The sequence below is a fragment of the Pantherophis guttatus genome, chromosome 4 (genome assembly GCF_059756535.1).
Source record: "Pantherophis guttatus breed Tessera chromosome 4, ASM5975653v1, whole genome shotgun sequence".
Taxonomy (NCBI): Eukaryota; Metazoa; Chordata; class Lepidosauria; order Squamata; family Colubridae; genus Pantherophis; species Pantherophis guttatus.
The window spans coordinates 17,828,182-17,850,257 of NC_142066.1; the positions used below are offsets into that span (position 1 = coordinate 17,828,182).

The 22,076-nt window shown below is 41.4% G+C and overlaps 2 protein-coding genes across 2 annotated transcripts; one reads left to right on the plus strand and one right to left on the minus strand.

Annotated features, from left to right (window-relative positions):
* The first annotated feature begins 448 nt into the window (after positions 1–448).
* LOC148113816 (vomeronasal type-2 receptor 26-like) lies at positions 449–3,265 on the plus strand. Its single transcript, XM_087893408.1, has 3 exons — positions 449–736; positions 2,209–3,069; positions 3,206–3,265. The coding sequence occupies exons 1-3, from the start codon at positions 449–451 to the stop codon at positions 3,263–3,265; spliced, it is 1,209 nt and encodes a 402-aa protein (XP_087749534.1).
* Positions 3,266–13,502: 10,237 nt separating this feature from the next.
* LOC132710338 (vomeronasal type-2 receptor 26-like) lies at positions 13,503–19,453 on the minus strand. Its single transcript, XM_060686333.2, has 3 exons — positions 19,274–19,453; positions 18,099–18,225; positions 13,503–14,398 (listed from the first exon to the last, which is right to left on the minus strand). The coding sequence occupies exons 1-3, from the start codon at positions 19,451–19,453 to the stop codon at positions 13,503–13,505; spliced, it is 1,203 nt and encodes a 400-aa protein (XP_060542316.2).
* Between the last annotated feature and the right edge of the window lie 2,623 nt (positions 19,454–22,076).

A 22,076-nucleotide genomic window follows, 5' to 3' on the forward strand; every position in this document is an offset into this window, starting at 1 on the left:
ATTGAAATTCCAGAACAGGAGGAGAAAAGTTATCCATCTATTGGAACAAAAATAATAAAACTAAGCTACTTCCCTCCCCCCCCCACAAATCAATGAGTTTTAGTGAATTTAGTGGCATACTGATAATGAAATTAAATAGTGACAATAGTTTATCTTATATTTGTGCATTTGTATAAATCCTGTAATTTTTTTTTTTTAATTTGATTTATATGCCGCCCTTCTCCGAAGACTCAGGGCGGCTTACAATGTGCTCAGCAATAGCCTTCATCCTTTTTGTATATTTATACAAAGTCAGCTTATTGCCCCCATAAACTGGGTCCTCAATTTACCTACCTTAGAAAGGATGGAAGGCTGAGTCAACCTTGAGCCTTGGCGAGATTCGAACCCTGCAGTAATATGCTCTCATAGTTTGCATAGCAATAAAATATATAATGCTCATTTTAGGGTGATGACTCCAACGTATCAGCATATCCTAGCCTTTGAATTTGCAATCAATCAAATCAACAGCAATCCCCAGATTTTACCCAACCATACCCTGGGCTTCCATATCTTTAATAGCTACTTTAATCCAAGCTGGACCTACCGCGCTTCCTTGGAACTCTTCACCACAAAGAATCAATTCATCCCTAACTACAACTGTGATATGCAGAACAAACCCATAGCAGTCATCGGAGGATCTACTTCTGAAGTATGCCTGCACTTGGCTACCATTCTTTCCCTGTACAAGATGCCACAGGTAGGACAAGTTCCATAAAGCATAAGACAGCCTGGCAACTATGGTGTTGTCCATTCTTTCTGGGATTATTCCCACAGGAATGAAAAATATTGCAGTAGAGAAAGGATAATAACAACATTTATTAGTAACTGGAAATACTTATGGACTTTTTGCTGAAAAAAAGAAGAAAAAGAAATGGTGATTTGTGATTCATGTACAATGTATTTATAACTGATTTTAAGAAGACTGGAAGCTGCTTCTTTATAATTTTTTCTTTGTCTTCCTTCCTTCCTTCCTTCCTTCCTTCCTTCCTTCCTTCCTTCCTTCCTTCCTTCCTTCCTTCCTTTGTCTTTTCTGTATCTTTCTTTATATATTTTTTCTTCATTTACTCCTTTTTTATTTTCCAAACTTCCTTTAATTTTATGCATATTAAATGGGCATAAAAATAGTTATAAATGTATAGGGGGAAGTCAGCATATAAAAAGGTTAAGCTAGAACTAAAAATTCAGAGCTTTAGTGATGCAATTAATCTTGGATTGAAAAACTAAGAGTCAGGCAATTTGTTACAAGACAGCATCATGTTTATAATTTCCATGGACTAGAGACAAATGTAACTGTTTGGAAAATATGGTTTTCCATATTCCCATATTGAATTATAGAATTATAGAATATCAGAGTTGGAAGGGACCTTGGAGGTCTTCTAGTCCAACCCCCTGCTTCAGACAAATGGTTATCCAACATCTTCTTTAAAACTTCCAGTGTTGGAGCATTCACAACTTCTGGAGGCAAGTTGTTCCACTGATTAATTGTTCTGTCAGGACATTTCTCCTTAGTTCTAAGTTGCTTCTCTCCACCCATTGCTTCTTGTCCTACCCTCAGCTGCTTTGGAGAATAGCTTGACTCCCTCTTCTTTGTGGCAGCCCCTGAGCTATTGGAAGACGGCTATCATGTCACCCTTAGTCCTTAGTCATATCCAGATTTTGCAACCGTTCTTCATATGTTTTAGCCTCCAGTCCACTAATCATCTTTGTTGCTCTTCTCTGCACTCTTTCTAGAGTCTCCACATCTCTTTTACATTGTGGCGACCAAAACTGAATGCAGTATTCCAAGTGTGGCCTTACAAGGCATTATAAAGTGGTATTAACACTTCATGTGATCTTGATTCTATGATCTTGATTCTATATTCTGCCATTCTGATACAGCTCAGGATTGGGAATAAATAAAGGTCATCCCTAATAATTGGAATAGAAATTTGCTCATGCATTTTTTCCCATTAAGTTCCATGTAATTCATAACATTTTGGGGAAGTATTGAGCCTTTCTTGACTGTGAACAGAACCGGAATATGAATGAAATATAAGATAATTCAAAATTTGTCATACAGATTGGATCTTAAATTCTTGTTGAAGATTGAAAACATGAAAGAACCTCAACACACACCAAATTATTTTACTAAATATAAATATAGTTCTCATGATTTGTCTTTTTTTATAGCTAATATATGGCTCTCCTCCAGAAATCAGTTCAAAGGAACAGGTTGCTTTGTACCATCAGATGTTTCCAGATAGTGTCTATCAATACAATGGCATTTTTCAATTACTGCTGTATTTCAGATGGATATGGATTGGAATATTGACTGTGAATAATGACAATGGTGAAAAATTTGTTCAGCACATGGTTTCCATGTTTGCTCAGAGAAGCATCTGCTCAGCCTTCATTGAAAGATTTCCCACAATGACTTATACAAATAATGTTTTTGACTTGGTGGAAATGGGCTTTAAAATGTACAAAGTGATGATGAGAAGTACTGCAAATGCAGTGATAATTCATGGTGAAATTGATAACATGATTACTCTGAGACTTCTATCCAACGGTCTGAACTCTGAAGAGGTCCCTTTACAGACACAAAGTAAAGTCTGGATTATGACTGCGCAGATAGAATTCACATCACTTCCCTTTCAGAGAAAGGAGAACATAGACTTCCTCCATGGTGCTCTGTCTTTTGTAATTCACAAAAAAGAGGTGTTGGGATTCCACAATTATATCAATACAAGAAATCCTATTTTGGAAAAAGAAAGTAGCTTGATGAGGCTCTTCTGGAGAAATGCCTTTCAGTGTTCTTTCTCAAACTCCATAATTGATGAATATGGTGGGATTCCCTGCACCGGAGAGGAGAAACTGGAGACTCTTCCTACATCTATATTAGAATTGGACATGACTGGTCAAAGCTATAGCATCTATAATGCAGTCCATGTGGTGGCACATGCTTTGCATGAGTTCCATGCATCCAAAATGAAGTACAAAGCAGGACAAAATAAAGACCATGAGAACTTTCTGAGTCAACAGCTGTGGAAGGTAAGGTGCCAAGCAAACAATTACAGAAGGAATAACATATCTAGATTGACAAAAAAGCCAAACCCTGAGTAGGTTCTAAAAGTCATATGGTGTGGTTTTGTTAAACTTTATTTTCTCTTTCATTCTTTTCTGGTAGCCCAGGGGTTGGCAACCCCCAGCTCTGAAGCTGCATGTGGCTCTTTCATCCCTCTGCTGAAGCTCCATGTTGCCAGTCAGAGCCACAATTTTGAGAGGAGCTTCTGGTTGTGGGGGGAAGCACAGCACACCAGGAGGAGACTCTATGGCAAGGGACAGGTTTTCCGGTCAGTTCCACAATTGATAAGGCTTTTGGTTAGGACAGGTAGAGGAAAAAGGATCCTGTGCTAGGAGGAGACTCTATGTTGTGGGACTTCCGGTCAGTTCCAGAATTGAATGGGGGGCTTCTGGTTAGGACCTTTGTGGCTCTTTGAGTGTTTAAGGTTGCTGACCCCTGTGGTAGCCCATATACTATAATTTCCATTTAAAATTAGCTTTCTCAAAAATGCTTAGGAAAAATGTCTACAAATATATAATGGTGTTGCTTTGATACTACTTGATTATTCTTGGAGCCTTACATTGTTCTGTTCGGTGTTCACTGCAGCTCCATATTGCCAGAGATTTCTCAGTCCCCATTATTTTAAAATTGTTTGAGTGAACATTCATGAAGTTAGTTGAACAATGAGGTATTTAAGTACATATTTTTACCTTCGTTTGCTTTGTTTTGTTTTGAGAAATTGTGTAGCATCTCCTCACAATTTTGATGTTAATAATAATTTATGCCCTCTGTCATCTTTACATTTTTCAGGCTATGTGAATTCATTTTCATTTTTAACTTTCTGATATTTAGAAAGGTGTTTTATATTTATTATTTCAATTTGTTTCCTCTTTCCAATTCAGCTCAACTTTTTTGTGAGAAATGTTTCCTTTAACAATACTGTTGGGCAGAAGATTTCCTTCAATCCAAATGGAGAATTAGAGACTGGCTTTGATATAATGAATTGGATCACATTTCCTAATCTGTCTTTTCATAGAGTCAGAGTGGGCAGGATAGATCCAATGGCTCCCCAAGAAAAAGCATTTACCATTGATGAGGATGATATTGTGTGGCCTAGGAGATTTAATCAGGTATGGTCTAGTTATATTCTGGTTTGTGGATAATCCTCTTTTCACCATTCAAATCCAAAATGCCACACAGCAATTAGTTTCAGATCCAAAGCTCTTCATATTCTCCAATGTGCCATAACAATAACAAAGAAGTTGTACAACTGAAAGATCCAAATCAATGCTCCGTAAAGGGAAAATTATGCTAGATGGTAGTACAAGAAAAAGTACACTACAGAGAGTAAATACTGTTATAGCCGAGCAAAACTAAAATGAAATATATACCAGAGCCACTGAATGCATTCTTCTCTCTTGTTATTAAAGCAAAAAGTGGAGCACAGTGATTCATGTGTCTGTGGAGATTCTCAGTCATCCTGATCATGGTTGTCCCAAAGATGCTTTTCCAAGAGGCAACTGGACTTTCTGATTTTTTCTTTGAAGACATTTCGCTTTTCATCCAAGAGCTGAAGAAGTTTCTTGGATGAGAAGTGAAACATCGTCAAGGAAAAACCAGAAAGTCCAGTTGCCTCTTGAAAAAGCACCTTTGGGAGTGACTCCTATGGTTAGGACATTGGGCTGATGAACAATAAGCTCATGTTCAAAACCCCATTTGCCATGTGATGGGGTGACCTCCCATCATTCGCTCCAGCTCCTGTCGATCCAGCAGTTTGAAAGTGAGCAACTGCGAGTAGATAGATGGGGCAACTTAACAGAGACATGAAAGGAGCCTCCAATTAGGCATTCCCCAGAGGACAGTGATGTCACTGGCTAATCTCTCAACCAAGAAGTGCTTCAGTTCTGCTATATGATTCTAGCAAAAGAGAAGACAACCCACAAGTAATGATCGGGAAGCAAAACAGAATGACTCTCCTAAGGATTCTGAATATCAATTTGTCCAAGACCAAACATTCTCTTCTTTCATTTATGAACAGACCCGTCCTTTATCATTATGCAATAAAAACTGCCCTTCTGGTTTTAGTAAATGGAAGATAGAAGATAAGCCCTTTTGCTGTTATCAGTGCCATCAGTGTCCACAGGGAAAGATCTCCAACAAGGAGGGTAAGAGCTGTTTCCTACCATTTGTCTTTTGCAGGTTCTTTTTTGACCATCAATAAGCAGATTGAAGGAGGGATGTGGTGGCTCAATAGCTAAGGTGCTGAGCTTATTAATTGAAAGGTTGGCTGTTCAGTGGTTCGAATCCCTAGTGCCATGTAATGGGGTGATCTCCCGTTACTTGTCCCAGCTTCTGCCAACCTAGCAGTTTGAAAGCACGTAAAAAATTCAAGTAGAAAAATAGGGACCACCTTTGGTGGGAAGGTAACAGCGTTCTGTGTGCCTTTGGCATTTAGTCATGCCAGCCACATGACCACGGAGACGTCTTCGGACAGCGCTGACTCTTCAGCTTTGAAACGGAGATGAGCACTGCCCCTAGAGTCAGGAACGACTAGCACATATGTGCAAGGAGAACCTTTACCTTTAAGCAGATTGATCCAGACTCCATAGACACAAATGGAAAGTTAGTTGGGTGCTTAATACCTGTTCTGTCAAAGTCTTTTCCTTTTCTTCATTTGTTTCTGCTTGTGTATTTCTCTTTGAGCTTCTTGACCCTTCTCCTCTTCTGAATCTTCTCCCTTGTGCCAGTCTGAGAAAACAAATGTCCCCCTCTCCCAGGTTTCTCAGCTGCTGCCACCTGTCGGAGTGCGCACAATGTGACTATGTGAGACAACCCAGGAGCAAATACAGTAAACAAATGTTTGTAATTAAATAGTGGTTTTATCTACAAAGAATATATACAAACACATACTTTAGTCAGACCTCAACAAACAGCAATCAGCAATTACAGCACGGAAGCACACATGGAGAGATAGATACGCCCCAACAGGGCCTCTTCTTATTAGAGGTTCTTAAAGTGATATCAGCCCAAAAACCTTGCTGACTCATTCCCAGTATTACATCATTGTAGTCTGGTCAGATATTAAATCATCACCCTGACACCACCTTTCCAATTGCTTCTCCTCAAAAGGGCTATCTATCTTGCCTTTTTTTCTTGGACTCCTGGGCTTTGGCTCTGTTTATTCTTCAAAAGGCCTATGGCTCTAAAGTCACTAGGCTGCCATCTTGCATTCCCTCCTCCTTCCAGTCTCCTTCCCGATAGTGCTGTTAGATTGGCAGTTGCTGTTGTTTGGCAACTGGGTTGACTTAATGATGAAGGTGGGTCAAGAAGGAAGGGGGAGGAAGGAAGGAGAACAAAGCCTTTTGATCTGCTCAAGCAGTTTGTCATTCCACTGGAGGGCAAGATAAGTTTTCCATTATTTCTCTTAAAACAAATTAGATAAATCTAACAGTATCATTGAAACATTTTGAACAGCTGCATTGGCAAACTGAGGTAAGGAAATGGAGATTTTATAATTTTATTGATTGTAAACATTTCAAACATCTAAAGCTCAGTTCAAATAATTTTGAACATCCAAGTTGACAGCAACTCTATTAATATATTTGATCTCCAGATATTAAATAGAAATTCTGTACTTGAATATTGAAACATATGAAAACAATTTTCATTGCAATTTCTAGACATGGATGACTGTTTTGATTGTCCAGAAGATCAATATCCAAATGAAAATCAGGACTACTGTCTCTCCAAAGTTATAACATTTTTAACCTATGAAGAAACCTTGGGGGCTATTTTAGCCAGTTCAGCTCTTTTCTTTTCTTGGGTCACAATTGGAATCCTTTGGATCTTTATTAAGCATCAGGGCACACCCATTGTCAAAGCCAACAATCAGAACCTCACATACACGCTCCTTGTTGCTCTTCTGTTATCATTTCTTTGCATTTTGCTATTCATTGGGCAACCCAACAAGATGACATGTGTCCTTCGCCAAACTGCCTTTGATATCATTTTTTCAGTAGCCATTTCTTGTGTATTGGCCAAAACAATTACTGTGGTTCTGGCTTTCATGGCTACCAAGCCAGGGTCCAAAATGACCAAATGGGTGGGGAAAAGACTATCCATATTCATTGTATTGTATTGCTCATTTATTCAAGGAATTATTTGCACTATATGGCTAACGACTTCACCCCCATTCCCAGATACTGACATGAATTCAGTGGCAGAAGAAATAGTTCTGGTCTGTAATGAAGGATCCAATTCTATTTTCTACTGTGTCTTGGGTTTTTTGGGCTTCCTTGCCATTGTCAGCTTCATGGTAGCTTTCCTAGCAAGGAAATTGCCAGATACTTTCAATGAAGCCAAGTTCATAACCTTCAGCATGTTGGTCTTCTGCAGTGTTTGGCTATCCTTTGTTCCAACATATCTGAGTTCAAAGGGAAAATATATGGTTGCTGTGGAGATCTTCTCCATCATAGCCTCTAGTGCTGGGCTATTGATTTGCATCTTTGCCCCCAAATTTTACATCATTTTGTTGAGGCCTGATTTGAACAGAAAGGACCAGCTAAGAAGACCAAACAACAGAAAAATATAAATGATACTCTATTATTTTATTTTTTGTTGAATATGAGAAAGCAGCAGTACTCAAATCTATGTCACATACATCTTTGTGACCCACTGGTTAATTTTTTTACTGTCAGGAAGTTCCTCCTTAGTTCTGGATTGGATCTCTTGTTGATTAGTTTCCTACCATTGCTTCTTGTTCTGTCTTCTGGTGCTTTGGAGAATAAGCTGACTCCCTCTTCTTTGTGACAGTCCCAGAAAGAAAGAAAGAAGGAAAGAAAGAAAGAAAGAAAGAAAGAAAGAAAGAAAGAAAGAAAGAAAGAAAGAAAGAAAGAAAGATTTATTGGCCAAGTGTGATTGGACACACAAGGAATTTGTCTTTGGTACATATGCTCTCAGTGTAACAAAAAGAAAAGATATATTGAATATTGAAACTTCCATCATGTCATCCCTACTCCTTCTTTTTACTAGACTAGACCCAATTTCTGCAACTGTCCTTCATATGTTTTAACCTCTAGTCCCCATTGATGATAGCATTCCAGACTGCCCCCCTGTTCCTCCACTGTCTCCCAGAGTTTGCCCAAATTCATGTTCATTGCCTTCTCCTTTTGCCTTCCATCTTTCCCAACATCAGGTTTTTTTTTCTTCCAATGAAGTCACATACTACTTACTGATAAGTAATCTGTCCTGAATTTTCAAGGTTACTTCCCAGTTTACATACCCAACAACTACTACAGTTTTTTTTTTACTGAGTTCCATTTTTTATTTTTATTTTTTTTAAAAAAAACAACAAACCTGAAATTGATATCTAGCTCTGTTGCTGCTCCAATATTTATTTTAAGCAAATATATGGCAAATGTAGATAAAATTTAAATAAAGCTTATATATACTAATAATTATATTGTTATGACTTCTGTGTAAATGTAGCATTCGGGTACTTTTGAAGAAAAGAAATATCTCCTGACTAGTTGATTCAATGAAGCAAGAAGTAGGGAACAGTTTCAAATACATTCAATTATTTATAATACTTAATATTTATAATATATAATTAATAATATGTATACACTTTCCTTTGTGAAATGCTACCTATTCTGTAAGATAGAAATAAAGAAGGCAGATGAAGTGGCCACTTCAGAGTTAAAAAAAAAAATACGTGGGTTTGGAAGATAATTTGCCTTATTTTAATTGTATTTAATTATTTCTTTATTACATATAACACTGGAAGTGTACAGAAATCAGTGAAAAGAAAGAAAGAGAGAGTGAGTGTGTGTGAGAGAGAGAGAAAGAGAGAGGGAGAGAGAAGAAAACAACTAAAACAAAATAAATTAAATGGCTCCTAGTAGATAAACTCTTGAAAATTCTTTTTCTCCTTCTCCTCCTGGCCCAAACATCTGAGAAAAATGTTAGCCTGAAACTGCCTTTCTCAAGATTTGCAATGTCAGGGACAACAAAATGTTTCAAGGAAGAAACACTAAGTGAAACCTTCACATTATCCTGATATTATCCCTATCAGAGTCTGTTGAACAGGCTAATTCTCCTCCTAGTTGTCAAATGATATCTGAAGAAAAACATCAGGCCCTTTGATTTCTGTGCCAGCCATCTCACTAATACACAGTGTCAACTTTCAAAACGACTCTGGCTGAGGCATTTTCCCCATTTCTCAGTTGCCCCACAGATGGGGGGAGGAAGGGAGGTTTGCAATGCTATTATATGATCTGTGGGGGCACTCGCCCTCTGGAATGAGCTACCCCCAGGGATACGACTGATCCCGGACCTCCGTACTTTCCGCCGGGCTCTGAACACTTTTCTATTTCATCAAGCCGGGCTGGCTTAAAAATTTTAACTGGTTAATTTTATGGGTAAGGGGTTTTAAATTGGGGAAGCCAAATTAATTTAATCATGTTTTAAATTATTTTAATTTTCATACTGTATGTATTTTAATTTTGGCTGTTCACCGCCCTGAGTCCTTCGGGAGAAGGGCGGTATAATTTTTTTTAATAATAATAATAATAATAATAATAATAATAATAATAATAATATGCTAGTCATAACACAAGCAGAGGCTGCCAGAGCCAAGGTCATCTCAACCGTTGCTGAGCAAGAGAGGAGGGGAGTGCCTGAAGAGTCTGTCGTTCACCGACTTCAGGGGTCTGCAACCTTAAACACTCAAAGAGACATTTGGACCCATTTCCCACAGAAAACAAAACACCAGGAGCCACAAAACCTGGGTGGGCATGGCCAACTCGACATCACTCACTCCCACCCAGCCATGCCTATCCAGGGTTTGTGGCTGCCGGTATTTTCTTTTCTCTGGGAAACAGGTATCTCTATCTATGTGTGTGTGTATGTCTCTCTCTATCTGTCTCTCTGTCTCTCTGTTTCTCTGTCTCTCTCTCTCATCTCTCTCTCTTTCTCTCTTCCCCTCCTCTGTCTCTCTCTCTCCCATCTCTCTCTTTCACCTTCTCCATCTCTCTCTCTCTCTCTCTCTCTCTCTCTCTCTCTCTCTCTCTCTCTCTCTCTCTCTCATCTCTTTCCCTCATCTCTCTCTTTCTCTTTCTATGTCTCTCTCTCTCTCTCTTTCTCTCTCTTTCTTCCTCTTCCTCTTTCTCTTTCTCTCTCTCTCATCTCTCTCCCCCATCTCTCTCTTTCTTTCTCTATTACTTGGAAACTTGACACACAGACTCTGGGCATTTTACAATGGAATAAAAATTTAAAAGTGCAAAATCAATTAAAATAGAGTTTAAAAAAATTAAAATTACAAAATAAGATGTTGGGCAGCCTGGAGGAGAAAATCTTCTCTATCGTATCAGCCAGTCAAAAAGAGGGCTGTGTAAATATCTACAGACCCCTTGCATCTTGGACATAAACTGTTTCAACTCCAACTCGCAAAACAATGGTATAGAGCACACCACACCAGAACAACTAGACACAAGAACAGTTTTTTTCCTGAACGCCATTACTCTGCTAAAGAAATAATTCCCTCAACACTGTCAAACTATTTACTAAGTCTGCACTACTATTAAACTTCTCATCATTCCTATTACCCATCTCCTCCCACTTATGACTGTATGACTGTAACCTTGTTGCTGGTATCCTTATGATTTATATTGACTGTTTCCGAATATGATTTGATTGCTTATTTGTTCCCTATGACTATCATTAAGTGTTGTACCTTATCCTGTACAACCCAGTACCTGGATACAGGATAAACCTGTATCCAGGTACTGGGGGAGCGACAGTACCTGGATGAAATGGTTTACCTGGATCCGTTCCAGTTGGGCTTCAGGCCTGGGCACAGCATGGAAACGGCATTGGTCGCATTGGTTGATGATCTCTGAAGGGCTCAGGACAGGGGTTGCTCCTCTGTCCTGGTCCTGTTAGATCTCTCAGCGGCTTTTGATACCATCGACCATGGTATCTTGCTGCACCTGTTGGAGGAGTTGGGGGTGGGGGGGCACCATGTTACGGTGGTTCTCCTCCTTTCTCTCTGACCGGTCACAGTCTGTGTTGGTGGGGGAGCAGAGGTTGACCCCGAGGTGCCTTATATGTGGGGTGCCACAGGGGTTGGTCCTCTCGCCCCTTCTGTTCAACATTTATGTGAAGCCGCTGGGTGAGATCATCCATGGTTTCGGGGTGAAGTACCATCAGTACGCTGATGATACTCAGCTGTACATCTCCACCCCGGACCACCCCAATGATGCCCTTGAAGTGATGTCCCAGTGCCTGGAGGCCGTGCGGATCTGGATGGGGAGAAACAGGCTCAGGCTCAACCCATTCAAGACCGAGTGGCTGTGGTTTCCGGCGTCCTGATATAGTCAGTTGGCACCATCACTGACTATTGGGGGCGAGTCGTTGGCCCCCATGGAGAGGGCTCGCAACTTGGATGTCCTCCTGGACTCACAGCTGTCTTTAGAAGAACACCTGACGGCTGTGGCCAGGAGGACTTTTCGTCAGGTCCGCCTGATTTGCCAGTTGCGTCCCTTTCTGGATTGGGACTCCTTACGCACGGTCACTCAAGCCTTCGTCACTTCCCGCCTGGACTACTGCAATGCTCTCTACATGGGGCTCCCCTTGAGGAGCACCCGGAGGCTCCAACTGGTGTAGAGTGCAGCCATGCGGGTGCTTATGGGAGCGACATGGCGTTCCCATGTAACACCTCTCCTGCGCGAGCTGCACTGGCTCCCGGTGGTCTTCCGGGTGCACTTCAAGGTTTTGGTTACCACCTTTAGAGCACTCCATGGCTTAGGACCTGGATACTTATAGGACCGCCTGCTGCCACTGATAGCCTCTCACCGGCCAGTACACTCTCATAGAGAGGGGCTCCTCAGGGTGCCGTCGGGCAAACAGTATCGGCTGGTGGCCCCCAGGGTGCCTTCTGGGCTGGTGCCTTCTCTGTGGGGGCACCTGTTATTTGGAATGAGCTCCCGCCGGAGATATGGAGGATCCCAGATTTACGCGCCTTCCGCCGCACCCTCAAGACCTTTTTATTCCATCAGGCTGGCCTGGCCTAACTTTCCCTTTTAAACGGTATATGAGAAATTTTAAATTTGTTTTTAAATATGGGGATGTTTTTTAATTCGTCTTGGGCCAAATTGTTTAATACGTTTTTATACTGTTTTAAATTTTATAATCTGTGTATTTTATCTTTTTGGCTGTTCACTGCCCTCAGTCCTTCGGGAGTAGGGTGGTATATAAATCTAATAAAATAAATAAAATAAATAAATGATTCTTGACGAATGTATCTTTTATGTACACTGAGAGAGTATGCACCAAGACAAATTCCTTGTGTGTCCAATCACACTTGGCCAATAAAGAATTCTATTCTATTCTATTCTATTCTATTCTATTCTATTCTATTCTATTCTATTCTATTCTATTCTATTCTTTCTATCCCCAGTGTAGCAGACCACTGTCAGTGCCCCAGGCCATGCAGCAGACCCAGGTTTTCAGATTCCTCCAGAAGATCAGGAGCATGGGGGGAAGATCTCACCACTGATGGAAAACTAATCCATAGGGCAGGGGCCATAGGCAGAAAATATTCCTCCCCTTAACCACATTAGCTGAAATTCTTTGGCCAGTAGGATCTGAAGTAGGCCCTTTCTGTTGGAATATATTAATTCCAATGAATAGAATAGAATAGAATTTTTATTGGCCAAATTCCAAGACATGGAATTTGTCTTGGTCCACATGCTCTCAGTGTACATAAAAAAAAGATACATTCATCAAGAGTCATAAGGTTCAAGACTCAATGATAGTCATAGGGTACAAATAAGCAATCAAATCATATTAGGAAACAGTCAATATAAATCGTAAGGATACAAACAGCAAAATTACAGTCATACAGTCATAAGTGTATGGGAACGATGAGAAGATTAATAGTAGTACAGACTTAATGAATAGTTTGACAGTGTTGAGGGAAATATTTATTTAGCAGAGTGATGGTGTTTGGGAAAAAACTGTTCTTGTGTCTAGTTGTTCTGGTGTGCAGTGCTCTATAGCGTCATTTTGAGGGTAGGAGTTGAAACAGTTTATGTCCAGGATGTAAGGATGAGGTAAGATGGTTCCTTAGATACCCTGTAGTATTTCTTAATATTTATTTATTATTGTAATTTCAAATTCGACCCAATCTCACCACTCTTTTTTGGTTTAAAACATTTCTAATGGAATCTTGCAATAAGCATGACTAACAAAAATAATAAAACATCTATAACAAAAACACATTGCAAAGCCACAAAAGCATCCAATGAGTTTCTCCTGATACATGACCCTACTTTTTGTCCTGATAGCACCTGGCACAGTAGTTGCTTCAGATTCTAACAAGATGGTTAGAAGGGGTAGGATTATAAGATAATTTTTACTGTTATTTTCTCCTTAAATGCTTCCTGGAGTTTAGCTCAGGTTTCAGTACAAGAATATAAATTTTAGGGGAAAAGATGCAGAGCAATAAGCCAGCACTGGAGGCCAAGATGGAAAAAATCTCCACGGCCACCATATATTTGCCCTTTGTGCTTAGATAAGTTGGAACAAAGGATACCCAGACACTGCAGAAGACCAACATGCTGAAGGTGATAAATTTGGCTTCATTGAAACTGTCAGGCAGATTCCTGGCCAGGAAGGCCACTGTGAAGCTGATAATAGCCAAGAAGCCCAGAAAGCCCAGGACGATATAAAACATAGTGTCAGATCCTTCATTACATTCCAGGATAATTTCTTCCATCAGGGAGTGCTTGTCAACATCAGGAAAGGGAGGAGCAGTGACCAACCACACACTATAAATCAAGGCTTGACTAAAGGAGCAAGAAAGAACAATGGAGCTGGCCAGGTGTTTGCTAGACCATTTCCTCATCCCACCACCTGGTGTGGTTGCCATGAAGGCCAGGACCACAATGATGGTCTTGGCCAAAACAGAAGAAATGGCTATTGAGAAGATTATTCCAAAAGCTGTTTGTCGAAGGAGACACATAAGCTTTGTGGGCTGTCCAATGAAGAGCAAAGTGCAAAGGAAACAAAATAAAAGGGAAATAAGAAGAACGTAGCTGAGGTTCCGGTTGTTGGCTTTGACAATGGGAGTCTCCCGGTGCTTAATGAAGATATAAAGCACCAAAGCTGTGAGGAAAGAAAAGAAAAGGGCAAAAAGGGTGAGAGTGATTCCCAAAGGTTCTTCAAATGAGAGGAAGCTGGTATCTTTTGGAAGGCACCTATTCTGGCCTTTGTTGGGATACTGATCTTCTGGACACTGAAAACAGTCATCCAAGTCTGTTGAAACAAACAAGTGTACTATTTAATGCATTAGAACTATATGTATTAGAAGTGCATAATCAATGTATTACATATATAGAATAGAATAGAATAGAATAGAATAGAATAGAATAGAATAGAATAGAATAGAATAGAATAGAATAGAATAGAATAGAATAGAATAGAATAGAATAGAATAGAATAGAATTCTTTATTGGTCAAGTGTCAAAGAGCCTTGATAGTACAGTGGTATACGCACCCTGTTATTAACACAGCTGCCTGCAATTTCTGCTGGTTCGAATCTCTCCAAGGCTCAAGGTTGACTCAGCCTTCCATCCTTTCTAAGGTAGGTGAAATGAGGACCCAGTTTGTGGAGGCAATAAGCTGACTTTGTATAAAATATACAAAAGTATGAAGGCTATTGCTTAACGCATTGTAAGCCGCCCTGAGTCTCCGGAGAAGGGCGGCATATAAATCAAATTTAAAAAAAAAGTGTGATTGGACACACAAGGAATCTCAGGTGTGAAAAGAAAAAGTGTCAATAAAGAGCAATAACACAGAACAGAACAGAACAGAACAGAACAGAACATCTAATCATGTTGGTTGTCACCAAATGCTGAAGTTCTTTCTTTTTTCAATCAAGTACCTAAAAACTTTGCTTTTGTTTTGTTTTTTCATCTCATTCCAAAAAGATACAGCCAATCCATTTTACACATTTCATAGTACTTTATCTAATATTTTTGTTTTGTGCTGCAAATATTGCAGGTTTTAACTGCCAAGATGTATAGAAAATGCAGGTGCCCTTTACTTAGAATAATGACAATAGGCACTTTTCTGAAACTGTGACCTAACAGAATAACAGAATAAAAGAGATGGAAGGGACCTTGGAGGACGTCTAGTCTAATCTCCTGCTCAAGCAGAAAACCTTATATTATTTCAGACAAATGTTTCTCCAATCTCTCTCTCTCCCTCTCCCTCTCCCTCTCTCCCTCTCCCTCTCCCTCTCCCTCTCCCTCTCCCTCTCCCTCTCCCCCTCCCCCCTCTCTCTTTCTTTTTTTTAAATCCAGTGTTGGAGCATCCACAATTTCTGGAGGCAAGTTGTTTTATTGATTAATTGTTCTAATTATCAAGAAATTGTTCTAATTATCAAGAAATTCCTCCTTAGTTCTAGGTTGTTTCTCTCCTTGATTAGTTTCCATCCATTGCTTCTTATCCTATCTTCAGGTGCTTTGGAGAATAGGCTGATCCCTCTTTTTTTGTGGCAGCCCTTTAGGCATTGGAACACTACTATCATATCACTCCTAGCCCTTCTTTTCATTAAACTAGACATACAGAATTCCTGCAACTGTACTTCATATGTTTTAGCCTCCAGTCCCCTAATAATCTTTGCTGATCTTTGCAGTCTTTCTAGAATCATCTTTTTTTATAATATGGTGACCAAAACTGGATGCAGTATTCCAAGTGTGGAGTTACCAAAGCATCATAAAGTGGTATTAACACTTCATGTGACCTTGATTCTGTCCCTCTGTAATTGTAGCCTAGGACTGCATTGGCTTTTTTGGCAGCTGCAGCACACTGGTGGCTCATATTTAAATGATTGTCCACTAATACTCCAAGATCCCTCTCACAGTTACTACTATTGAGCCAGATACTACCTATTCTTGAGCCAGGTACCACCTACTGAGAGACACCTCAGGTTTGGTACTTAAGATATCAAAGATACCTTACTTCTTTGTTTCAGATCTCTGATGCAAGTATGTCTATGGAGATTCTCAATCATCCAGATCATCGTTGTCCCCAAACTGCTTCTAAGAGGCAACTGGACTTTCTTGTTTGTTTGTTTGTTTTTTCTTTTGAAATATTTCACTTCTCATCCAAGAAACTGTTTCAGTTCTAACTTCAGGATGCAAAATGAAAGTTTTTCAAAAGGAAAAGAAAATCCAAGAAAGTGCTGGTGTCTTTTCGAAAAAATGCCTTTGGGACATCTACTAAAAGAATCCAATTTTGGGTCATAACATTACTGTTTTGTGTGGGTTTTTGTCTTTTACCCTTAAGGTAAAGGTTCCCTTTTCACATATGTCCTAGTCATTCCCGACTCTAGGGGGTGGTGCTCATCTCCGTTTCAAAGCCGAAGAGCCAGCACTGTCCGAAAACATCTTTGTGGTCCTGTGGCCGGTATGACTAAATGCCAAAGGTGCACAGAACGTTGTTACCTTCCCACCAGAGGTGGTCCTTATTTTTCTACTTGAATTTTTTATGTGTTTTCAAACTGCTAGGTTGGCAGAACCTGGGACAAGTAACGGGAGCTCACCCTGTTACGTGGCACTAGGGATTCGAACCACTGAACTGCTGACCTTTCGATTAACAAGCTTGGCGTCTTAGCCACTGAGCCACCATGTCCTTTTTACCCTTTTACCCTTATCCGTACCTAAACGGATAAAAATAGTATGAGAAAAATATTAATATGGAAAAAGTGAAAAGAATGCAAGACCTATACTCAGCTGTACATCTCCACCCCGGACCACCCCAACGATGCCCTTGAAGTGATGTCCCGGTGCCTGGAGGCCGTGCGGATCTGGATAGGAAGAAACAGGCTCAGGCTCAACCCATCGAAGACCGAGTGGCTGTGGTTTACGACGTCCCGATATAGTCAGTTGGTGCCATCACTGACTATTGGGGGCGAATCGCTGGCCCCCACAGAGAGGGCTCGCAACTTGGGCGTCCTCCTGGATTCACAGCTGTCTTTAGAAGACCATCTGACGGCCGTGACCGGGAGGATTTTACATCAGGTTCGCCTGATTCGCCAGTTGCATCCCTTTCTGGATCGGGACTTGTTACGCATGGTCACTCATGCCCTCGTCACTTCCCACCTGGACTACTGCAATGCTCTCTACATGGGGCTCCCCTTGAGGAGCACCCGGAGGCTCCAACTGCGCAGAGTGCGGCCACGCAGGTGGTTATGGGAGCGACATGGCATTCCCATGTAACACCTCTCCTGCGCAAGCTGCACTGGCTCCTGGTGGTCTTCCGTGTGCGCTTCAAGGTCTTGCTTACCACCTTTAGAGCGCTCCATGGCTTAGGACCTGGTTATCTACGAGACCGCCTGCTGCCACCAGTAGCCTCCCACCAGCCGGTACGCTGTCATAGAGAGGGGCTCCTCTGGGTGCCGTCGGCCAAACAATGTTGACTGGTGGCCCCCAGGGGGAGAGCCTTCTCTGTGGGGGCACCTACTATCTGGAATGAGCTTCCCCGGAGATACAGAGGATCCCAGATCTACGCACCTTCCGCCGCGCTCTTAAAACCTTTTTATTCCATCAGGCGGGCCTGGCCTAATTTTTTCCCTTTTCCCTTTTAAAACACAAATTTTAATTTGTTTTTAATTTATTGGGGTGTTTTTAATCTGTCTTTAGCCAAATTGTTTAATTCGGTTTTATTCTGTTTTTAAATTTTGTATTTATGTGTTTTTATCTTGTGGCTGTTCACTGCCCTGAGTCCTTCGGGTGTAGGGCGGTATACAAATCAATCAATCAATCAATCAAACAAACAAACAAACAAACAAACAAACAAACAAACAAACCAACCAACCTATATATTGTTTTTCGAACTAATTCTTCCAAAGCAGTCTTAAATCATCCTTTTTAATGACTCTTCAATAAATTTGGGATAAGATTAAGCTCACAAGCAGGGTATTAATACATTTTTCTACAGTAAATCTTACTCTTTGGATGAGAAATCTTTCCTTCTGGGCATCGATGGCATTTGTAGCAGCAAAATGGTTTCCCTTCAATCCTTTTCCTGCTGTATCCAGAATTGCAATGGGAATTACACAGAGAAATGGGAAGTTCCTATCAGGAAACAAGAAATTACTTCTAAGACATGTTTACCTCTAGGTTATTCCCAGGTAGATTTTAGATGGTGTTCTTGAAAAGAGTTGTACAATTAAAGAAATTCAAACATCACACTTGTTTAAAACCCAAAAGGAAGCTAGATATTTTCCCAGAAGAAATTCATTTGCTTCAAAGAAGTACCCAGAAATGTGACACTTTGTTTTCCTTTATATCAATATATTAGCAGAAACCTCAGTTAAATAGAAAATAAAGACTGCTTTTGGTTGACATTTCACTGAATTGTGCAATAATACACTAAAGTGATTTGACAGATTTAGCAGGGAGTTGCATCTAGCTATTACTGTATTTTTCGGAGTATAACACACACCTTTTTCCCCCCTAAAAGAAGCTGAAAAATTGGGTGTGTTTTATATTCCGAATGTAGCCCTGCCCAGCCACCGGCCCCCATCCTTCGGCCTCCACACATCCTCTTCCTGGCTGCAGAGATTGCCACAGAATATGGCTTGCATTTTTGGGGTCTGCGTCTTATGTTTTAAGCCTCAAAACACTCCATTTGAGAGCTGTTCAAGGTTGAAAGGATCTCCAAAGCACATCACTGCCAATCACTGCCTCTGCACATCATGTTTTCAGCCTCTGCGCATCACTATTTAGGCCTCTGCATGCTCCATTTTTGGCCTCTGTGCAGCGTGTTTTCAGGCGGTGATCAGCGGCGATGTGCTTTAGCAATCCCCACAGTCTTGAATGGCTCTTTGATAATTTTTTCCCCTGTTTTCCTCCCCCAAAACTAGTGTGCATCTTATACTCCGGTGCGTCTTATACTCTGAAAAATATAGTAATTCTGTTCTGTCTCCAGTTCCCTAGTCATCTGTGTTGCTCTTCTCTGCACTCTCTCTACTGTATGTTGTAGGCAAGTTGTGTAATCCACAAATTGAATGAAGAACGTGAAAAGGACTTTTTTTAATGGTGGAATGGAAAGCAACGAATCATGTAACATCCATAAATTCATGGTGGGAAAATGATTTAGATAATTTAGTATGAGCTCTACCTGGTTAAATGCCTTAGGCCACTGGATCACATCTTCAGAAATGGTGAATACTTTACCAGGGACATTCTGTGGTGTCACTCTCCCAACTTTGACTCTAACAAACGATTTATTTGGAAATGTGATCCAGTTGATAATATCAAATCCTGCTATTAATTCGTCTTTAGAGCTAAAGGAAAGCATTTCGCCAACAGTGTTGTTAAATGAAACACTTCTCAAGAAATGATGAAGCTAGATGAAAATGACAGCAACAAATCATCAACCTCTTCCTTAGCATTATATTAAATAAATACAGTAATAATCAAATTGAATCTTAAAGGCATTCCTTATGTTAAAAAAAAATCTTCTGTACAAATTTTAAAAAGTCAATTTCAATTCATTTTAGCCAGGTTTCTTTTGGTGATTCAACTGCTGTTGACCTAAATAATATTATTTTTTAAAAATAGTCATTATAGCACTGGATTATATACAGGGGTGAAATTCAGCAGGTTCTGACAGGTTCTGGCGAATCAGTAGCGGAAATTTTGAGTAGTTTGGATACCACCTCTGGCTGGCCCCAGAGTGGGTTGGGAATGGAGATTTTGCAATATCCTTCCCCCAGGAGTGGGGAGGGAATATGGATTTTGCAGTATCCTTCCCCTGGAGTGGGGCGGGAATGGAGATTTTGCAGTATCCTTCCCCTGCTGCGCCCATCAAGCCACGTCTACCAAGCTACATCACGCCCACCAAGCCATGCCCACAGGTAGTAAAAAAAATTTGAATTCCACCACTGATTGTACGGTTGGCGGGGTTGGGGGTAGGGGGCACTGTTCTGCGGTGGTTCTCCTCCTACCTCTCTGACCGGTCGCAATCTGTGTTGACGGGGGGGCAGCGGTCGACCCCGAGGCACCTTGCTTGTGGGGTGCCACAAGGGTCGGTCCTCTCGCCCCTTCTGTTCAACATTTATGTAAAGCCGCTGGGTGAGATCATCCGTGGCTTCGGGGTGGAGTTCCATCAGTACGCTGATGACACCCAGCTGTACATCTCCACCCCAGGCCACCCCAACGATGCCCTTGAAGTGATGTCCCAGTGCCTGGAGGCCGTGCGGGTCTGGATGGGGAGAAACAGGCTCCGACTCAACCCTCCAAGACCGAGTGGCTGTGGCTTCCAGCGTCCCAATATAGCCAGCTGACGCCATCGCTGGCTATTGGGGGCGAATCACTCGCCCCCACGGAGAGGGCTCGTAACTTGGGCATCCTCCTGGACGCATGGCTGTCTTTAGAAGACCATTTGACGGCCGTGGCCAGGGGGGCTTTTTATCAGGTTCGCCTGATACGCCAGTTGCGTCCCTTTCTAGATCGGGATTCTCTACGCACAGTCACTCAGGCCCTAGTCACTTCCCGCCTGGACTACTGCAACGCTCTCTACATGGGGCTCCCCCTGGGGTGCACCCGGAGGCTCCAGCTGGTCCAGAATGCGGCCATGCGGGGGATTATGGGGGCGACGAGGCGCTCCCATGTGACACCTCTCCTGCGCGAGCTGCACTGGCTCCCGGTGGTCTTCCGGGTGCGCTTCAAGGTGTTGGTGACCACCTTTAAAGCGCTCCATGGCTTAGGGCCGGGGTACTTACGAGACCACCTTCTGCCACCAATAGCCTCCCACCGGCCAGTACGCTCGCACAGAGTGGGCCTCCTTCTGTGCATCCACATGTCAGGCACTAGATCCATGAATCATCTCCAAACCTGGGAGCTGTTGACTCTCCATCTGAGGGCTGATGGGTGGCCCAAGCTCTGCCTCTCTCTCTCTCTGCCAGCTACTTTCCCTCTTCCCCCTCGGAGCTCTCAGGTTGCCTTGATACTGACCCTGACTCCCACGCCTCCTCCTCCTCCTCTGATTTGGCTGCTGGAGGGGCCGGTGGCTGATGGGCCACAACAGTAGACTTCTTTTCTTCACTTTTTTGATTGTTGGGATTTTTATGTGGTTTATAAAAAGGGACACAGTGGCTCAGTGGCTAAGATGCTGAGCTTGTCGATCGAAAGGTCGGCAGTTCAGCGGTTCGAATTCCTAGTGCCGTGTAACGGAGTGACCTCCCATTACTTGTCTCAGCTTCTGCCAACCTAGCAGTTTGAAAGCACGTAAAAAAGGCAAGTAGAAAAATAGGGACCACCTTTGGTGGGAAGCTAACAGCGTTCCATCCGCCTTCGGCATTGAGTCATGCCGGCCACATGACCACGGAGACGTCTTTGGACAGTGCTGGCTCTTTGGCTTTGAAACGGAGATGGGCACTGCCCCCTAGAATCGTGAACAACTAGTACATATGTGCGAGTGGAACTTTTACCTTTATAGTGTATATTTTAGATTATTATTATAAATGAAATTAGAGTTATACTTACACCTACAGTATGTATTTTATTATTATTATATGTGAAGTACAAACCATTTACTAGGTTAGAATTATTAAAATAAATAAATTGAAAAAGGATGAACTGTATAATATCTGAGTGAAATATTATGCTAGCTGAAAATTAATTTCCAGCTGACATCTTAAATTCGAAGTCAACCCATTTAAATTTCAGGGAAGCTGGTAGAATGTATCTTTGTATAGCACCTCAACACTTTTTTTTTTATTGAAAAAGTTTTCAAATACAAATTCCCCCCCCCCTTTTTTTCCCCTCTCCCTCCCCCTCCCTAACCCCCCTCCCCACCCATCCCCCCTGTGACTTCTTCATAACAAAAAAAAACCTAATTCATAACAGCTTACTTACTCCCTCCTCTAGATATTGACCTTTACTTACTAAAAATATTATTAATATTATAATTATAACAT